Source organism: Brienomyrus brachyistius, chromosome 21 (genome assembly GCF_023856365.1).
Source record: "Brienomyrus brachyistius isolate T26 chromosome 21, BBRACH_0.4, whole genome shotgun sequence".
In the NCBI taxonomy this organism is placed as follows: Eukaryota; Metazoa; Chordata; class Actinopteri; order Osteoglossiformes; family Mormyridae; genus Brienomyrus; species Brienomyrus brachyistius.
Genome location: NC_064553.1, coordinates 13,197,400 through 13,216,318, shown reverse-complemented (window position 1 = coordinate 13,216,318; position 18,919 = coordinate 13,197,400). Strand labels below are relative to the sequence as shown.

At 42.4% G+C, this 18,919-nt stretch overlaps 2 protein-coding genes across 6 annotated transcripts; one reads left to right on the top strand and one right to left on the bottom strand.

Annotated features, from left to right (window-relative positions):
- Positions 1 to 1,014: 1,014 nt before the first annotated feature.
- mau2 (MAU2 sister chromatid cohesion factor) lies at positions 1,015 to 13,747 on the bottom strand. The gene is made up of 19 exons (XM_048989778.1): positions 13,459 to 13,747; positions 12,902 to 12,917; positions 12,613 to 12,680; positions 11,770 to 11,865; positions 11,504 to 11,598; positions 9,483 to 9,510; positions 9,163 to 9,318; positions 8,847 to 8,993; positions 8,357 to 8,447; positions 6,027 to 6,130; positions 5,699 to 5,776; positions 5,176 to 5,241; positions 4,966 to 5,049; positions 4,776 to 4,825; positions 4,545 to 4,622; positions 4,346 to 4,457; positions 3,843 to 3,933; positions 3,325 to 3,452; positions 1,015 to 2,766 (listed from the first exon to the last, which is right to left on the bottom strand). The coding sequence occupies exons 1-19, from the start codon at positions 13,690 to 13,692 to the stop codon at positions 2,692 to 2,694; spliced, it is 1,797 nt and encodes a 598-aa protein (XP_048845735.1). The 5' UTR covers positions 13,693 to 13,747; the 3' UTR covers positions 1,015 to 2,691.
- Positions 13,748 to 14,357: 610 nt separating this feature from the next.
- armc6 (armadillo repeat containing 6) lies at positions 14,358 to 18,833 on the top strand. 5 transcript variants are annotated; one of them, XM_048989782.1, is made up of 9 exons: positions 14,373 to 14,521; positions 14,617 to 14,689; positions 14,815 to 14,960; positions 15,054 to 15,139; positions 15,280 to 15,850; positions 16,502 to 16,647; positions 16,924 to 17,055; positions 17,142 to 17,279; positions 17,987 to 18,833. In XM_048989782.1, exons 3-9 carry the CDS (start codon positions 14,840 to 14,842, stop codon positions 18,197 to 18,199), a joined length of 1,407 nt encoding a protein of 468 aa, XP_048845739.1. In that variant the 5' UTR covers positions 14,373 to 14,521; positions 14,617 to 14,689; positions 14,815 to 14,839; the 3' UTR covers positions 18,200 to 18,833. The 5 variants fall into 5 exon arrangements, with proteins under 5 accessions (XP_048845736.1, XP_048845739.1, XP_048845738.1 ...); XM_048989783.1 differs by having other exon boundaries at positions 14,442 to 14,478; XM_048989779.1 differs by lacking the exon at positions 14,617 to 14,689 and having other exon boundaries at positions 14,358 to 14,478.
- Positions 18,834 to 18,919: the final 86 nt, after the last annotated feature.

The following is an 18,919-nucleotide window of genomic DNA, read 5'->3' as shown; positions in this document are numbered from 1 at the left end:
GGTTATTCAATGTAATTTTGCGGAGAAATATGTCTGACCCCCAAGCTGTGGAAATAGACTTAATTATAGGTATTATATGAAATTAAAGAACCCCTTCACATTTTGGTCAATTTGGGCCTGACACATCAGCCAGAAAAAGACAAACTCACATGAACCCACATGAAAAGAAATAATGGAATTTGCAAGAGAGACACAGAAAACTTTAAAGATATTTATTGCAACCATTTTTATCTGCATGTGACTTCAATTATATTGATAACGGATTTTTAAAAAAGCTCATTAGATCAAATGGCTCCAGCTGGGTTGTTGAATGGGAATTGGCAATACTGCTACAGGTTCAGTGATCAGTCACACAAACATACACCACACATAAAGTACAAACATCAAACATACATGTTTCCAAGCGCCTCTGCTTCTCACCAAACTAGACAACACAGAACTTGTAAGTACAGTCCTGACACCTCTTCGCTAGTACTGATGGGCACAATCTTAAATATCTTCTCTTTCAGTGGTTGTGATACTGAAGTAACCTAACCAGCACTGTCCCATTCAAACTGCTGGTCGTCAAAATAAAGAACTCTTGCACTCATTGGATCGCATGCTCTCCTGTGTTACGTACAATGTGTAAACGCAGCAGTCACACCAGCGTGACTGTAGCATTAACACTGCCGTTAAAGCACTGCAAACTGCATGAAGAACATACAGAAGCTATCGTTCATACTGTTCTATTATGGGTGTTTCTTGGCAACAAGCAGCTGATCTTCACTTTTTGATGCACATTAAGAGACTCTAGCATAACCATTCCCAAATCTCCCTGTGGCTTTGTTCACATTGGGGGGGGGGGGGGGGGGGGGTAAAAAAAAGGCCTTGGATGTTTAAGAGCTACAGACGGCAAAGGTAGTCGCAAAACTTTTGCCAGTTTTATTTGAAAAACTTCCTGATATTTTGAAGAGAAAAAAAAAAACACGAATCGCATTCAAAAAGACAGGAGTAAGAACATGGCAGTAACCAAAGTTTTCGTATTTTGGTTTTTTAATGCAGACATAAAATATAAACACTGAGTCGCTATTCTTATAGCTCTTGATTTTGTCTATATAGGACAGTTAGAAATACATTACATACCTGACATTTAAAGGTTTAATAATTTTATCATAACAAACGTTATTATACAACAAAATGTACTAATTGAGGAAAAACTAAGATTAAACAATTTTTTCAGCATTTTGCAATATTTATACAAACTAAAGGTTGAGTATTTGCAAATGGAAAAAAAAAATTAACTGTGGTATACAAATATTCAAACTTTACAAAATTTAATAAATGGATTTTTGTTCAAACTACAGGATTGAGCATAAGATGTTTATCTTCATAAACAAAAATATTGTTTAAACATGATCTGTACAGCTAAAACAGGAACCTGCATGACACACAATACAAAAAAAAAAACTAATTATGTGTTTCAAATATAATTGACAAACTGAAGTGATACTCCTGAAAAAGTATTACACATGACAGGTTACAAAATGCCTATCATTTGTTTAAAAAAAATAATTTAGAATATTACAAAAGGCTTTTGCCTCCCCAGCAAACTACCCAGATGCTACTCAGGTGACTGTTGCTGGTCCATTAAGGGACTGCACTTGGTGAAAGGGGGCTTTGCAGGAGTCTACCTGCGCTTAAGCCCAAATAAATATATCAAAAACAAAGATGAGCTAAAACAAACCCCTTATCTGCTCTCGACCTGCTCAAAAATCAAATCAAAAACAAATCAAAACTGCAAATTCTATTTTCTGCCTATATGATGCTAAATTAATCCAATGCCAAATTTTATATTTTATATTGTAAAACGAACCAGCAGATCAGTCTGATGTCAATAAAATTGCATTTACCAAACTTAAATCTCCACCCCCCCACCCCATGCATTTTTTTTGCATTCATTGCAGTCACACTCTGGGAAAAATCAAGCTCTAAAAGTATTTTCCTTAAAAGTAACAAATGCAAATAAATCCTATATAAGGGGAATGCATGTTCGACTAACATTCTGTAAAAGGGCCCGATAGATCAGTACGTCCCAGTTCACAGGTTTATCACGATGGTGGGAACAGAGCAGGAAATATCACAAGCACTCTGAGGAACATCAGTTTTCAGTGGCGTACTACCACCCCAAGCCTCGAGAACTGACTCAACATCCCAAGCTGGGGATTAACACCAAGAGATGGGCTCCCAGGAACTCTGGGGCCTGAAGCAGGCTCGGTGCAGGAGGAGTCCTTACGGGAAGTTGTTCAGGCTCCCTGATGACTCATCGTTTCCTCACTCAGCTGGAATGTGTTTGCCTTGGCCTGGGAGCGGTCGTCACAGCCCCGCCCCCTCCTCAATGCCTTCAGGCTCCACCCACCCACAACCGTATTTTTCCTTGAGGTAGGCTTCTCTGTCACCGTCTCAGTGGCTTGTCTGCAGCCCACCATGGCCTGTTCTTCTCTGGATTATAGAAACCCCACGTGGCACAAGGCCATCGTCACATGCCAAAATTACCCCTCCCCACCCCACCCCCCCGTATTCCCCGCCATGGACATCACCTTAACAGCACGTCTATGGGACTGTCAATAAAAACACTCGAGCCTGAAGCACTGGATTCAGGAGTGGGCCGGTCCCCCTCTCACAGTGTGGGCTTGGCTCCGGCCCTGGCTGCACTCACAGCAGGTTGGCCAGGCTGGTGGTGGGACCATTCTGGGCTTGAAACTGCACTGGTGGTGGGCCGTCTGTCCACTGCCACATGGGGCACAAAGAAAGGAGGCCAGGTGTTACATTCTTCCGGAAGCTATAACCCAGCATCACGTTCGCTGCTTTGCAAAACATCACATCTCAAAAAGGACAGATGCAAGGCAAGTCTTATTAAACAGGCCTTTTCAAATGACTGATAATGGATGGTATTTTCAAATAGACTCTACACCAATAGCAGGAACTGTGCCTAGAAAAATGCTTTTATGGTCCTAGAGATAAACAGGGGACATTAGTGTGTCCACATCAGAGTCGCGGCCTCAACCCAACTGAGCATCTTTGGGATGAACTGGAACACACAATTAGGACAAGACCGAGACGGCCCTCTTCAGCAGTGGATCCAAATCGTGCCTTAAAGGACCAGCAGAGCACAAAACTAGTTTTTCATTCTCTGTTACTGGAACTGAGCATAGAACCACCTTTGCAGAACTGAAGCTTCTATCAAAACGCTGTTAGATTCTAATCAGAGCAGCCTCTAGTTTTTGGTTTGCCTGTATGTCCAGGTCCTGCACTGGTCTGTACTGGGTGCAGGCAGCCCATACTCACGCTGATGAGGTTGTGTTCTGGGAGGCTGCAGGCAGCAATGTGGTCCTGGAGGAGCTGCTGGGAGAAGTTCTGGTGCATCTGGGCTGCTTCATGTGCCTCCATGGTGTTTCCACAGGCTTTGTTCAAATCTGGGCAGGAGTGTGAACACCATTGTCATAGTTTCATTATTATTTTTTTCATTCATTAAAACTCACTGCTGTAGCTCTTAACCAGAAGAAATCCCCAGCAATGATGGTGTCAGGTTTGGAACAACCAGTTTGCGGAATCTTAGGACACTGAAAACTCTTAACAGAGCATTTTAAAGTCAAGTTGTTTTGTCCACTGTCCTGACTAGCTGTATCGATATATCGATTTTTACTGAATGCATTGATTTGCCTTGGATACAAGCAGTAAGGAAATTTATAACATTCTAAAAGCTTAACATGTGTAATCATGACGGATGTGAACTGGAACATTAAATTTTAACCTTCAAACAAGATTAATCATAGCTGGAAACAGCTCTAAACACTTGAATGTACCTTTCAGTAGGGCCGAGGACCACAGCTGAACAGACATGTCTGGGATTTTGCTTGCCAGCTGCATTGCTGGGACGACCATGTTGTTGCTCTCCTACAAGGGAAAGGGAAAGTCTAACGAAGGCTGGAAGACAGCATCTGCAGAGCCGTATCAGTCCTGTCTGAAATCGTCAACCCAAAGCACTCAGCTTGTCTGGCTCCTTTCGAGAATACAAGAATTAAGAAACCTCATCACTGCCTCCAAGATTCACCCCAGACATCACCTGAACATGCAACCTGTGTGGCCACGGCAAAAACTGTGTACCACAGTGCGGAACAAAGCAAGGAAAATGCAGCATTAGTGAAGAACACAGCATGCATGGTCTCACCAAACTATCATTTTGTAAATTTTCCAGAGGGACAACAGAGTGAGCCTTTGTGAGCACCAAAGATGCACTTCAGGAGAACCCACACAGAATGTCCACGAAAATTCCGCAGGGTCTATTAAGCAAGAGCCGATATCTCACCCTGTGGTTCCCCAGCACGTAGAATATGTGGCCCAGCAGGACGAGAGAGCACGCCGTCAAGCGGTTCAGGTCCTCAGCATTGGACATCTTCAGCGTCTCCCGCAGGAACCGCCTGAAGAGGAAGGCGGGAGAGGGACACTCAAGGTGGGTCTCACAGCCATAAACAGCAGGAGAGGAACACGAGGAACAAAGTACCCACTTAGCTTCACTGTAGCGCCCCTGGAAGAAGGAGAGGAGTCCTCGGATGTAGAAAGCAGCCGCTCGCAGACAGTGGGAGCTGCAGTGAAGGAGACAGAAAATTATACTCACCCAATGCAAAAGAAAAGAAAACACAGGAAGACAAACACATAGATGGATCTGAGATGCAGATATTAAGCACAGATCTCTGCCTGAAGAGGAGTGCTGGGTGAGACAACAGCAAGTTCTTTACCTTACAGGAAAGTTGCGATCGGGATTGATTCTCTCCAAAAGACTGTAAAGCTTCACAGAGAAAAAAGGGAATCAGAGGATTTCGCACACGCCCCCACTCCCCTAGTTTAAATAATGGATCTCATTGTGCCAGTTTATGGAATTTCTTTTCCCTGCAGCGTCATAACAAAACGTGGAGCCCCAGACCAGACCTCCTGCTGCCGGTTCCCTTCCCTGATGTAGACGCTCGCCAGGTTGGTCACGATGAAGGTCCACAGCTCCTGGTGCGTGGTCAGCTGAGGGAGACACCGCTGAGTTAGTGCTCAGCTACCAGCTTCCGCTGGCGCCCACAGGGCGCAGCCCAGAGCGACAGACTGCAGGGGGCGCTGTGTAATCCTCAAGACGAGAAAGTGGTCACTCACCTGAAGTGCAGTTGTGAACTGTGCCTCTGCATTGTCCATGCAGTTCACAGAGATACAGTACAAACCCTGCAGGCAAGAAACAAGATTTACAAAACAACCAGTGAAGGTAAGGAAGCCAGAAAAATGCTACTGTACCGCAGTATGGGTTCATGGGCGTTTCTAACTTTTGAAATAAATCAGGGGTTAAGTCAAGTTCACCCAGGGCATCAGGGGTAAAATAAATACTCAGGGCTACACCCCCAAGCGATTAGACTTAAGGACGCCCACGGATAGGTCAGCCACCCTTTTAAAGACACCCGCTAGTTTCAAACAGGATTTTTTTTAGGAAAGATCTGGTGAAATACTGAAGGACTAGTATACATACAGACGCACCAAATACCTGATCTAAAACCAAGTGAAAATTTCTGACAAAGTCTGCTGGAATTCCCACCACGGTAACAATAAAAAAAAAAGAACATCCAGCTCTCTGTATCTAGAAGCTAGGGATGCCTGGAAGGTATGCAGAGAGAAGAAAAGAACTCACTAGTAGGGTATGGAGCTGAGCAGCATGGTTGGAGAATAACCTGGGCGACTGCTGGCACAACTGGCAAACCTGGGAGATCTGAAGCCAGACAGGAGGAAGGTAACTAGCTACACATTTAACATACAAACCCAGGCTAAGTGAGAAGCCTGTAATGCACCATCAAAAATGCAGTGGCTGAGTCACTGCAAAATAACACTACAGCTCAGAGCGTGAAGCACCCACAAATGGAAACATTTCAATGAACTTAGTCTCTTAGACCGAGTTCCCCGCCTTTTGTCGAAAGCATCAAACACAAGGCAGAATCCTGCGAAAGCGACCTGACACCAACCTCTTGCAATGCTGTCGCCTTGTGGCCAGTGACGAGTCGGCACATGATGATGTGCTCAAGGAGGATGACTTGGAAGGAAGAAAGGATGGGACTACAGTCCAGCACTGGAACGGATACAACGACACAAAAAGAAAAATAAGCAGATGACACTGCAATGATATAATGCACTATAAAACAATGATGAGGTCATGGGAAGGCAGCAGCGTTTTCGTGTGGGATTATCTGCATTAGTTACAGGAGTCTAGTAAGGTGATCAAAGGAGAGTATCTTAAATAGATCAATAACAGAAAGCACTGCATAGATTCCACTCACAACGGGTTGGGTGACTGCAGCGTTGCGGATGTGACATTTAGACTCATACTGGCAAACAAAATACCTCAGAAAATAGAGAAGCTTAATATCAATGAGTCGATTTATATTCTTCATGTAACCTGTACTGCTGTAATGAACATCCGAACTCTCAAGGGTTTGCGAACCGTGCTTAAAATTCGAGCACAAATACCACCCCCCCCCCCCCACAAACATATTTAGATATTTAGAAATATAACTGATCTAATGTGGATCTTCAAAAAACATTTTGTTTTCTAAACATCGTCTATGTTCTTATCCCAAATATGTAATGTTTCAAACCAAAAGTAAACAATATGTATGTCTGTGGTCTTCTAGGGCGTAGAATATGTAGGCCAGCGAGATGGGACAGCATGCCTTCAAGCAGTTCAGGTCCTCAGCATTCTGATCATTTTAACGTTAAGTATTTTTTAGGAAATTACCATGGGAGATCAATGATTAAATATGAACATTTATCATTTCGTAAAGAGATTAGTGACATTTTTTTCGGTGTTTATCCAAATAAAAATCTGCATACTATTAAGTAGTTTGATCCGGATTGTTATATGAGAAATGTTCAGTGTGTTCAGTAATAAGACACATAATGTGAATGCCTGTTAATACTTTGTATCATAGATTGTTTTATTTTTTAGCAGCTACCATTACAGCAAACTCTCTTGCTGCAGAGCTAATTCGTTGCACAGCTAACAGGTTTTATATATTCCGAACGTCGCCATCAATTGTTCAAAAACGGTAACTCAAGAGGCATTTCTGACTGTGAAACAAATGTAATAAGGAACATGTCATTATTTGAACGTTAATCGCCAAATTTTTTATTAAAAATGGATTTTAGGACGAGACCTTTTTCGATCGACAGTACATAGATAATATGCTCGGGATGCACAATTGTCATCTGTAAACCTCAGAGTCTAGAAAAAGTACACATCCAAAGCACACAAACACTTTGGGGTTTCACTTTCAACAAAGGATGAGTTCCACATTGTCTGTAAACTGCGCCTTACGGAGCTTAGATATAGTGCAGGAACCACAAACTTTAGACTAAAACTAAAGAACTTGATAAAGACATCAGTAGTGTGGTCATTTATTTGCAAACATTTTTTAATTAAAACACTGATGGAAAAAGACATTCAGTATTCTGTTATTTTAATGATCGGCAAATCTGAAAATATCAAAATAATGAAAGATAATGATTATGTATAAGTTTTCACTTTTTTATGCCTTGCAGACCGGTTTGTGTATATGCCGTACTGTCTCGTGATAGTCTTGCCCTAGGCCTGGTAATACACAGCCCTAGTAGCCACTTGGGCTGAATATCCTCAAACCTCCATAATACCTGTTACAGTAAAATCCCGTTACACCGGACTTCAAGGGACCTGGCAAAACAGTCCGTTATATCCAAAGTCCGTCATATCCAGAGCTGCTGTATGCCCAGAACACAACTACAGGACACCATTTACTCATGCCACACCCCAGCAGACACACTTGTGGTATAGATTATTATATTGTACAGGTAGCAATTCAACTTCACCTGACCAGATGCGTGACTGTTAATAATCCCGACTACATATCTGTGCTGGATATCACCGGCACACCACACGCCTTCTAGGCGGAGCCTGCATGTCCGTTATGGCGAACAAAACTACAGCTGGATATCACTGGCACGCCACACACCTTGCAGGCAGAGCCTGCACGTCTGTTATAGTGAACAAAACTATAGCTAAAAAGCGGCCCTGGGGATCAAATCGTTTGTCCAATATAAGCAAAATTCCATTATATGCCAGTCCGTTACATCCGATGATTTTTCTGTATGTTCGTAAAGGCGCACAGCCAGGACCAGCTGAACTCGTCCGTTATAGACGATATTCCGTTATAACCGAGTCCACTAACAGGATTATACTGAGTGTTTTATCAGCATTATGGATGTGACATCAAAGGGACCTTTACATGAAAATGCCCAGCTTCAGTTCTCCCATCTTACTTACTTTTCAGCTTCTCTAACTGCATGAGCGCTTTGTCTGTGTATTTCTGTGCCTTCTCTAGATACCCGGCCTGCATGGAGTGCATCACAGTGACCTGCAAGGCACACACACAAAAAAAAAAACTCAACACATACAAAGCACACCTAAGGTAAGCTGTGAATCACCACCTGGTTCACCTGATTAGTGCCGAGGAACTGTAAATTAACAATTACCCCAGAATGTCATGACATTTAATAGCTGCTGATGCACTAAATCCCAAAACGTTTCCAGTGATCAAGCTGCCAGTGCAGGGGGTCAGTAATTACATTATCCAATGGGATGGGTCAGGTGTTGTACAGATATAACCAGGACACTTCATATGAGAAACAAAAGCCACTGGTGTGTGTGTGTGTGTGTGTGTGTGAGTGTGTGAGTGAGTGAGTGTGTGAGTGAGTGAGTGTGTGAGAGAGCCTGGACACCTGCAGCCTATAACGGAGAACAGGCCAAAGCTTACCAGATAGACCAGTACACACATGTGCTCCTTAGGTAGCCAGTGGAAGAGGTCGGCTGGGTTGCTAGGGAGAATCTCATCATCATGGAGAGTGGAGATGGTCTGGATACACTGTTGTAGCTGCTTCAGACAGGGCTTGACGCTCTTAACCTGTGAAAGCCGATGACCTAGTCAGATGCTCCTGCCCACCAATCACAAATTCATAGGAGTCATGCACCTATCCACCCAGGCACCCATCTAGCCATCAACTTTAACCCACATCCATCCATTCCTTTAACTTTACGTCCTAGATGAAGAGACATGCTCCCTAATCGCTCACCTGACCGGCATCCAGGTAGTGCGTGACCTGCAGCACCAGGAAGAAAACCCTCAGGGACTCCTTCTGGATGGGGTTCCCCTGCCAGTTCTCCACGATCTGGCCACACAGCGTGAGCAGGGGGTGCACTTCCTGCAGCTTTCGCTCCATCAGCAGCAGCTGCACCAATTGCGAATAGCAACAGTATTGCATCACTACAACTGGGGCGACCGAGCAATCCACACACATAACGTCCAAACAATGGGGAAAAAATAGCTATTTTTCCCCACAATGACTGTGATTCAGCCAATAAATACTTACTCAAGTCCACTGAAATTACTTACCATTCCTTTACTTAAAAGAAACAGCGCTCTGTAGAAGGGAGAAAAGAGAGACATTTTTTAATATGAAAAGAACAATGAATTTATGATTCATACAAAGAAATCTGTAAGCAGAAGTGCACTACTGCGTGACTGTCCCTAGGAATCAGTACCGTCCCTGGCTAACAATCTACCACACTTGCCAAAGTAAGGAAACACAGAACTGCTGGTCAGCCACGTAACCAAAAGGCAGGTTTTAGTTGCACTTAGGGTTGGGTAGATCATCGATAATACGAATTAATATAATAGTTTTTCCTTATCAAATTTTGTCCCAACTACATCGATATAACACGAAAAAGCATGTAAAGAATTTTTATTGTTAGCTACAACTAACACTATTTTCATCGGATCAAATTGCATTAAAAAACAAAAAACAAACACACAAAAACCTGCAGCTCTGTGATAAAAAAAAAGCCGCCAAAAAGATGACACACACTGCATGTCCACTGCGCGCGCAGCCAAATCCTACCCAAATAAACATGCCTGCGTTTCTCGCTAAAAACGCATAAACAGGTTACTGTTTAAGTTCCTCTCCCATACGGCGATAGCGGTTTGCCTATATATTTCATTAATGAGAGTGTACTAAAACACACAAACAACTATGATGGTTGTTATTATTACGCTCTGGAATTTCTGTTGGGCATCGTTTACTTTCGTTATACAATAATAACCACTGTTGGTTGCACTGTTTATTTGGGCAATATTTCCTGCTCCTGTTTCAATTGCGGAAAATACTACGTGAAAAGAGTGTCTCAGTTATGTCGAGTAGGTTTTACGCAGATCACCAGTTAGTCGCATATGTATCATGAGCTGTAAACCACAATAAGAGGGGATTCACATGCTTGACCTGTGTTAGACTGTAATACTTTCTGCTTGGTGTCTCTGATATTATCAGTAATTTGGATATTTTGTGTGTCTATAATCAATAAAGAATACACAGATATCAGCCCAACCCTAATTGCAGAACCTCTCTTACCTGTCACATCACATAGAATCATATAATCCATTTTCAGTGCCAAAGGTCAACCCCAGCAGTTTCATTACCTCGCTCTACGGTTTTTAGAAGTTAGACCACCAATAATAATAACAATAATACAGAAATGCAGAGGTCTTACAAGTCCTGAATTAAACTGCTGGCACTTCTGTCTGATTTTCCATGAAAATTTACTGCATGCATAATTGCTTTTCTGTTATGCTACTGCACCAAACCTTTTTTTTTTTTAATTCAATTTACTAGATGCGTAAACTCAGTCACACTACACGTTGGTGTAAGCATCTCACTGCATTTTAAGCAAATTTTGATCTTTTCATAGGCCCAAAGACTCATGGAAATCTTACTTGGAAAACACGACTGACACAGCTGTACCCAAACCATACCCGAAAGACAGCGGTACAGCTTCAAGCAGGCAAACTGACAGCCAAGGCCTAGAAATATTTCTACATACATTCAGCAAAAATTAAAACAGAAATTTCCAGATGGTTTTTTAAGAGCTCATTTTTATATGATGGATACGACTTGTAAGGGAATATGCATATTATTCAGTACGCATGTACATTCTCATATACAATTTATGTTGGACAGACCAGCCACTTAACACTGCACATTCAATTCTAATAACAATATTTTATATATATTAGTATTTTATAACTAGCTTTATTTTATTTCTTCACTTTAACAGTTTTTTAGCTACGCTAAATATGTAGCTTTTATATGCTCTCTACTGTGCTACTCTTTTTCTATTTTGCAGCATCAGGAGAGAGCAAAATACAAATTTCACTGTGTAGGGCACATATGACAATAAATTGCTTAAATCTTGATTACAGAAGAGTACAAGACACAAGTGTAATTCCCTTTTAGGTATATAATTGGCTTTCCTAAATTTCCTTCAGGATCAATGGAGTCCATCTATCTTAAGCTACAACTTGTATTAAATAAATAAAGTAGAATGTAAAAGTAGTTAATGATTATCTGCAAACGGTCATACCTGGTGTACTCAGACCCGACCACCCTGGCGTACTCAGCCCCAACCCCTAGCAGGTCACAGGCAGATACCAGGTCCTTCTCCAGTGTGTGCAGTTGCTGACAAAAATAGATTGTCTAGTTATCAAACTAGCCAGGAGTATAGTGGGTTTAGGAGCAATTCCTACGACCATGTGGCTTTAAGCCCATTTAAGCAAGCTACTTCTCAAATACATCCAGCAGCTCAAATGGCCAAAACGCTCAAAGAGAAAGGTTAAGATAGGTACTTACAGCCAGCTGAAACAGCAGTCGACAGTGCCAGTATGGAGTCTGCTGGGAAATCTGGATGGCCTTGCGTAGAAGAGGTTTGGCAGAGTCCACAAGATTCTTTGAGTCAGACAACGAGAAACAAAATTTTCAATAAATTAAAAACAAAAATTTTAAACTACACGCATTATGTTATTTGAATTCGATAAAAAAAAAAAAAAGATTGTGGTATTTAAGATCCTTGTGAAGAAAGGCAGCAGGGAAGTTCTAGCGTTGTGGATGTGATGGGCAAACAAAATACTTCAGAGCATGAACAAGCTTAATACCAATGAGTCAATCTGCATCTCTTTTCATGTAACCTCTTGGGTTGAATATCCTTAAATCCTGAATATTAATATATTAATTTACTTCTTAGAAATATACAGCATTTTATCGGTGTTATGGACTTGACATCAAACTTACAGACTTTGATAGAAACCTACAGACTTTCTACAAACTCTGAATTTTAAAGACAACTGAGGAAAGCATAGTGTCTCACATGACAGATACTTGGATTAACACAAGAAGTGTAGATTGAAAATATGTTGGAAATAAATTAAGGAAGAACTAGTGTTATGGATGTGACAAGTCCTATGGAAACCCCTGGCCTGCATGTTTTTTTTTTTTAATATATGAAACAATTTAAATAGTATGTATGAAAAATCTAACAATGAAATGAGACATATATACATAAGTAAACATTTGTAAAAGAGTTCTCTTCCTGTGCTCTAAACTGTATTTTTCTATGGCAAGTTTGAGATTTACATGGAACTGCATCTACTCAGAGACAATTAGCAGGTAGCATAATAAATATCACGTAAAACATACCTGTTGGCAATAGAGTTCTGAAAGAAGACTTGCAGCCTCAAATTTAACATCTTCAAACTGAGGGACTTAATGTTGTGGTTAAGGAAATTCACAGCTCATGAATACTTCATGCTAAAAAAACACATTTAACTGCTTTTGTTCATGCAGAAGGTATACCAGCTTTAATTACGATGTGCAAATATTTAAACAAGTTGCAATCCGTAACTGTTATGCTAAAAAATAAAGTATAATCAGAAGTCGCTGACCAACCGCATAGTTACAATGGGAACGTTGAATGAAAAGGATATTTGCTGAGATATAAACCACTGTAAAAGAAAAAAAAGTGTTGATATTAACACAATGAAGAAGCTTCATACTGCTGTTAAATGATGCTCAACTAACGAGGCAAGTTTCCTGCCCAACTTATTTAATTTCTTACAGCAATGCCTTGCTAACTTATTTCACACCGAGCTAATTGCAAATGTCAAACCTAAGGGGCAATGTCAAAATTAAAATGTTATTGAAATAACAGAAACACCTCGTCCAAAGTCAAACTTGATGCGACAATAGTAACAGTGAGCAGACAGTTAGTTACCAGAATAATTTATGACAATGGTCCTACAGTTATACGAGTCATTAACTTACATGCCCAATTCGGGATACAGAGAAATTCACAGAACATGATTAACGTGATAAAATGGAGATGCTAGACGTGACACGCCGGGAAAAGGAGTTAAAATACACAAGACAACACTTGGCGGTTTATTTGATTAGTTAGTTGCTTGCTCCGGTTACTTGTCACCGACGCGGCCTACACTTTTCCCGTCTAGCCGTCACATCCCCGGCCTTTCCCAGGCGGTACCCTACCGCTTTTTCGAGATGGTTCCGGGCAAGCTCGCTGTTCTTGGTATGGTGATACAGTACGGAACCAAGCTGGAGGTGAGTCCGGGCCTCGACCCGCTGCGGGGGCTTAAACTGAAAGACAGCTTGGAGACAGTGGACGCAAAGACGAATTTTGGGCGGACTCGAGGTGCGGAAATGCTCCGCAAAACCGAGCAGAGCTAGGTACCATGACTCCGGGGCCTCACCGCCAGACGCCATTTTGCCGACGACAACAACAACAACAAGCCTTAGCACTTTACTCCATCCCCGCAGGATTTCGGCTAATGCAACGAGAACATAACAAGATAGCCGAGGTGAATGGCTCTTTGGGAGATGTAGTTTAAAACTCGTCGCCTAAATATGAATTCAAAACATCCATATCTAGGGCGAAAACGTTGCAGCTAATCGAATATTTGAGTTATATATGATTACTACATTTTTATGAAATATGGTCACTCGACATCTCTACCGTATTTCATTTCACTTTGAATAATGCCGCACTATTTCAGCTCAATGGTTTGCCTTTAAACGCCTCAAAACCTTATTTTATTGATGATTTTTGTGTCAGATATGCATCTCAACTCTTTGTTCAGACTGCAGTAGAAGAAGCCAATTTGTATTCTATTTCCTCATACTAGCTGAAGTATGAAAACAAGATGTCAAAAAAACACAGATGGGCCTAATAATTAACTGCAAAACAGTTTATTATTTATTTATTTGTTCTTATTAAGAATAATAAACAAACAGCCTTTTACCAAAGTGAAACATGTGGTAAAACATACACAACCACCACACTGGGATTGAGAACGATTAAGTGATTTAACTTAGAAAATAAGGCACTAAGTTGGCGGAACTTAGAGTTCAGCTACATAAACCACCCGAGTTGGTTAGGCAGCCGGTACCATTTCATATTGACATTCATGCACTATTACCGCCACGGCAGATGAGCAAACATAGCTCAGAATGTCATTTTACGCCGGTTGCGTACTGGATTCGGCGTATCGGGTAGGGATATCGTTTGTTTGCAGTTGACAGTTGCGGGTGGTGGGTAAGTTGCAGTGACTGGTTCATTGTTAACTGAACTCAGAAATTTATCTGGGGAAAACAAGTGACTTTTTCAATTTTTTGTTACGTGCTGGATAGCCGATGCTACATTTTACCACGAGGGTCTTCTAACCAGCGTAACATACACTCGGATACATCTTTGTGCATTTTGGTAATGTGCTTTCTGACATTTGATGAATAATATTTTTTTTCATTATCAGTATTAAGACGTATTGATTTACTCGCTTTTGTTGTATTCTGAAGGGCAATAGTATATAATCGATCACTGTTTTGTAGTTGGCTTGGGGCACGGACGTTTGAGATGGAAAATCGCAGGATCACCCAGGAGACCTTCGATACCGTGGTCAGGGAGAACATTGAGGAATTTGAAATGGATCCGGACGAAGCACTGAATGAGGCCATTCAGCAGTTCGAGTCTCAAGGTGATTATTTAAAACCATAATGGAATTTGTTACCAATAATAATGATGCAGGATGATTGTTGGTACAAGATATGAAATTAACGTTTGTTTTCAGGCGTGGATCTCAGCAATATTGTAAAAGCAATGCCGACTGCGCTGTTTGACCAGGATAAGGAGAATCAAACGCACGATATTCTTAAGGTAGGAACGCATAGTGACATTTGACATTCTCTATGCAAGAATGTTTTTAACAGAATTTATTCAGCTAAAATTAAAGGTGTTAACGATATTAATATATTCTATCATCTCCCACATAATTTGTTTTACTTTTGTCTTAATAGGCTCTAGAGTCCCTTCAAATTGAAGCCAGCACATCTGGATCTGAAAATGTATGTTGTAATTTGACGCTCTTCGCCGATCAATGCAAACTGGGATTTGCCCAACGTCATCTGGCTGCCCAGAAAGGAGCGTACCCCGCAATCCTAGCATGCTGCAAAAAGGCCGAGAAGGACCAAGATGCACTGTTACCCGCCCTCTCGGCCCTGTCTGTGCTGATGGATGGACAGCCTGACCTCCTGGATGCTGAGGGGCAGGACTTTCTGATGGGCGTGCTGAGGCGCTGTCACGCGGACCCAGCGGCGATGGGATTGGCTGTGCGCACGGTGCGGCACTGCTGTCTGAAGCACGAGCAGAACCGGCAGGATCTAGCGAAGGCTGGAGTTTTAAAGTCACTTACAGGCACCATGGCAGAGCATGGCAGCCATTCCGAGCTGGTGAAGGAAGCCTCTGCTGCCTTGCGGGTCATGACCTTTGACGATGATGTCAGGGTCCCTTTTGGCCATGCCCACGAACATGCTAAGATGATAGTTGTGGAACATAATGGCCTGAAAATCATTATAGAAGCAGCCAAAGGTAAGACAGTGATTATGTAAGGGATAAACCATGACGGGCTGTGTGATTATTTGAAAATTATCGGCAACATCTTGGTGTAATATACCCTGCACACCTCAAAGTGATTTATTCCGTTTATACCACGGCTAACTAAATAAAAAACACGATGATCGCACCGTTACTTTTCTGAAGAGAATTACGTCAATTAACATTTAATGATGTTTCATCTTTTAAACATATAGGCCCTGTAAGGATAGACCACCTGGTCAGGCTAGTCACTGCAAGCAGTGCATCTGTTAGGTTACCGTGGAAACTGTCAACAGACAGGCGCTTGGGTTTTCAAAACCAAAGAAAATGATGCTGATAAGAATGACTGCTGATTTGTTTGTAAAAAGTTAGACAGGCTTTTATATTAACATGTTCAGCAAAACATTACAACAAATGAATAAACAACTGTTATTAGGTTGTGGGAATGACCTGTGCCGTTATGCAAAAATAATCAACATCCGCATGACATCTGCGGAGAATAGTATTTACCGAAATTGTGGTATATGTTATCACTTAGGGTTGGGTATAGGGTTATGGTATGGAGGGGTTATTTACTGGGATATTTGTAGCAAAAGCCAGATAAATGTCCTGTTACTGAAGCATTTTGTTGGTATCGTTTCCCAGCTCACCCTCAAAACACCGCCGTCCTTAGTGAACTGTGTGCCACGCTGTCCCGGCTGGCTGTCAGGAATGAGTTTTGCCAAGACATCGTTAACCTGGGGGGGCTGGAATTTATGCTCACCCTATTGGCAGAGAGTCTGGATCACCAGGTGAGTGGAGGATAGACTGATAGTACCACCACAGAATATCAGAAGGCCCAGAACTGCATGTGCTCTGTCGGCTTTCACACTCTACCGCTGGGTGGCACATAGATAAATACATTCCATTGACACGTGTATTTTATTGTGCGTATGTGAATAAAGCCAAAGGGAAGGTATAAGTCACATTGTTATTATGTGGGCTGCGTTGGTAGAGCACACACTAAAGTGGCACCCAGGACTCCTGGTAATGGATGCATTATCTCAGCTTTTAAACCATCTTCTCAGGATTTGGTGAAGCAAGTCCTTAGTGCTCTTCGGGCCATAGCTGGAAATGACGACGTGAAAGATGCCATCGTGAACGGCGGGGGAGCTCAGCTCATAGTCCTAGCCATGAACAGACACATGTCGTGCCCACAGGTTTGATATCACTCGACGGCCACTGCTATTGGCGGTTTATTTCCTGCGGCTTTTATTGGCTCTTCTGATTGGCCGCTCACCTGCAGGTCTGTGAGCAGGGCTCAGCGGCCTTGTGCGTCCTTGCTCTACGCAAGCCGAACAACTGCAAGGCGATCATGGACTGTGGCGGCGCCCTGGCTGGCCTGCAGGCCATGAAGACTCACCCAGAAGAGGGTAACGTGCAGGTGAGTGTCACAGCAGGGGTGGGGGTGTTCGTCAGCATGATTATTTTTTTTTAATGAAATTTTATGTGTTTGTTTCCTTCCACAGTCCAAACACATGCAGTTATGAGATGTATTTAAATTCACCTTGTATGTGTGTGTCTGTATGTGTGCCCCTTGTTGTGCACTGGCATCCCATCCAGGTTATCTCCTTCCTTTTTGTTGTTGTTAATCTGTCACTTGGTTTAATGTCTGGGATTTGAGCGTGGTGTATGCTTTCCTCACAGGAGGGTTGTGGTTTCAAATCTTACCTCTGCTGTATGTGTGTGTGTGTGGTTATGTATATATTATATTGCATATGTCCCCACAATGTGATTTAAAAACCTGTTCTTTTGATGTCGAGACATTTTCTCAGTCCCCACAAGGGAAACTAAAATGTATAAAAGAAATCTATGGCTGCAATCAAAAACCTAAAAATGTGTGTGGAGTTTACATGTTCTCCTCATGTCAGGCCATAAAGATGCAGCTTGGCTTGCCGACGTCTGTAAATTGGCCAAAGTCTAGTATAGTGTGTGTTATATGCACTATGATGGATGGGAAATATCCAGGGTGTAGCCCTGCGATTTGCTACATGGAATTGAAAACAATTATACTCTTGAAGTAGCTCAGTTCCTACTGATCAGTGTCTTAACGCAGACTGACGTGTTTCCCCCTAACTGCACCTCCTGCAGAAACAGTGCTGCATGTTGCTGAGGAACCTGGTGTGCCGCACGCAGAGCTTCAGCCAGCCCATCCTGGAGATGGGGGCAGAGGAGCTCGTGGCCCGGGCGCTGGCCTCGCACCGCGACTGCGGCGATGTAGCGCGGGCCGCCTTGCGTGACCTGGGCTGCAAGGTGGAGCTGCGGGAGCTTTGGACGGGGAAAAAGGGCAGCCTGACAAACTGAGGGGCCGGGTTCCCAATTCCACAGAAACGCACACATACACACACGTACAAACAAACTCTTACAAGACTAGTCCTCTTGTCATTGTTGTGTGTGTGGGTCTTTTTTATGTTGGCATGAGTAGTTTTTGTGTAGCCTTGTGAATTTGTGACTAAATTGTGGCATTTCCCTAATTTGCGTTTATCTAGCGCTCTGGTTCTTTCATTGAAATGAATGCTCCTTATTGCAAACCAGGAATGTTTGTTGTATAAATCAAGGATTGAAGGTGATTTACAACAGGTGTTTCTCAACTCTGTCCTTGGGGACCCCCAAATGGTCCACGTTTTTGCTCTAGGGGCTGAGAGGGAGCAAAAATGTGGACTGTCTGGAGGTCCCCAAGGACCAGATTGAGAAGCACCAATGCAGCCTATGTTTTTAAATCCCATGTCTGTGGAAGGAATTGCTTTTTGAGCAGAAATGTCCAGCAGAATCCACCATGATGTTGACCACTGGAAACTTAGGGACTGTTCGCAGCTTATGGCAGTGTGACTTCTCAGCTCAGTTTAGTCATCTTTTGCTTTGTGAAACTGTGCTGTGTTATTTGTATTGGCTGAATGTCCGTCCACCTTTTATATTTCGAAATAAACATTCCACAGTATCTCCTGTGTCTGCCTGTGACTGACTAGTGGGGTAGGTGTACAACACCATCTGAACTGATGTTATGATGTTTTTACGCTGAAGTGT

Coding starts and splice junctions, on each gene's coding strand:
- armc6 (XM_048989779.1), top strand. CDS start 14,417: ATGAGCAAACATAGCTCAGAATGTCATTTTACGCCGGTTGCGTACTGG. Junction 15,140..15,279: donor AAACGCACGATATTCTTAAG/GTAGGAACGCAT, acceptor TTGTCTTAATAG/GCTCTAGAGTCCCTTCAAAT. Junction 15,851..16,501: donor CATTATAGAAGCAGCCAAAG/GTAAGACAGTGA, acceptor ATCGTTTCCCAG/CTCACCCTCAAAACACCGCC.
- mau2 (XM_048989778.1), bottom strand. CDS start 13,692: ATGGCGTCTGGCGGTGAGGCCCCGGAGTCATGGTACCTAGCTCTGCTC. Junction 11,866..12,612: donor CAGAACTCTATTGCCAACAG/GTATGTTTTACG, acceptor TCTGACTCAAAG/AATCTTGTGGACTCTGCCAA. Junction 11,599..11,769: donor GACTGCTGTTTCAGCTGGCT/GTAAGTACCTAT, acceptor TATTTTTGTCAG/CAACTGCACACACTGGAGAA.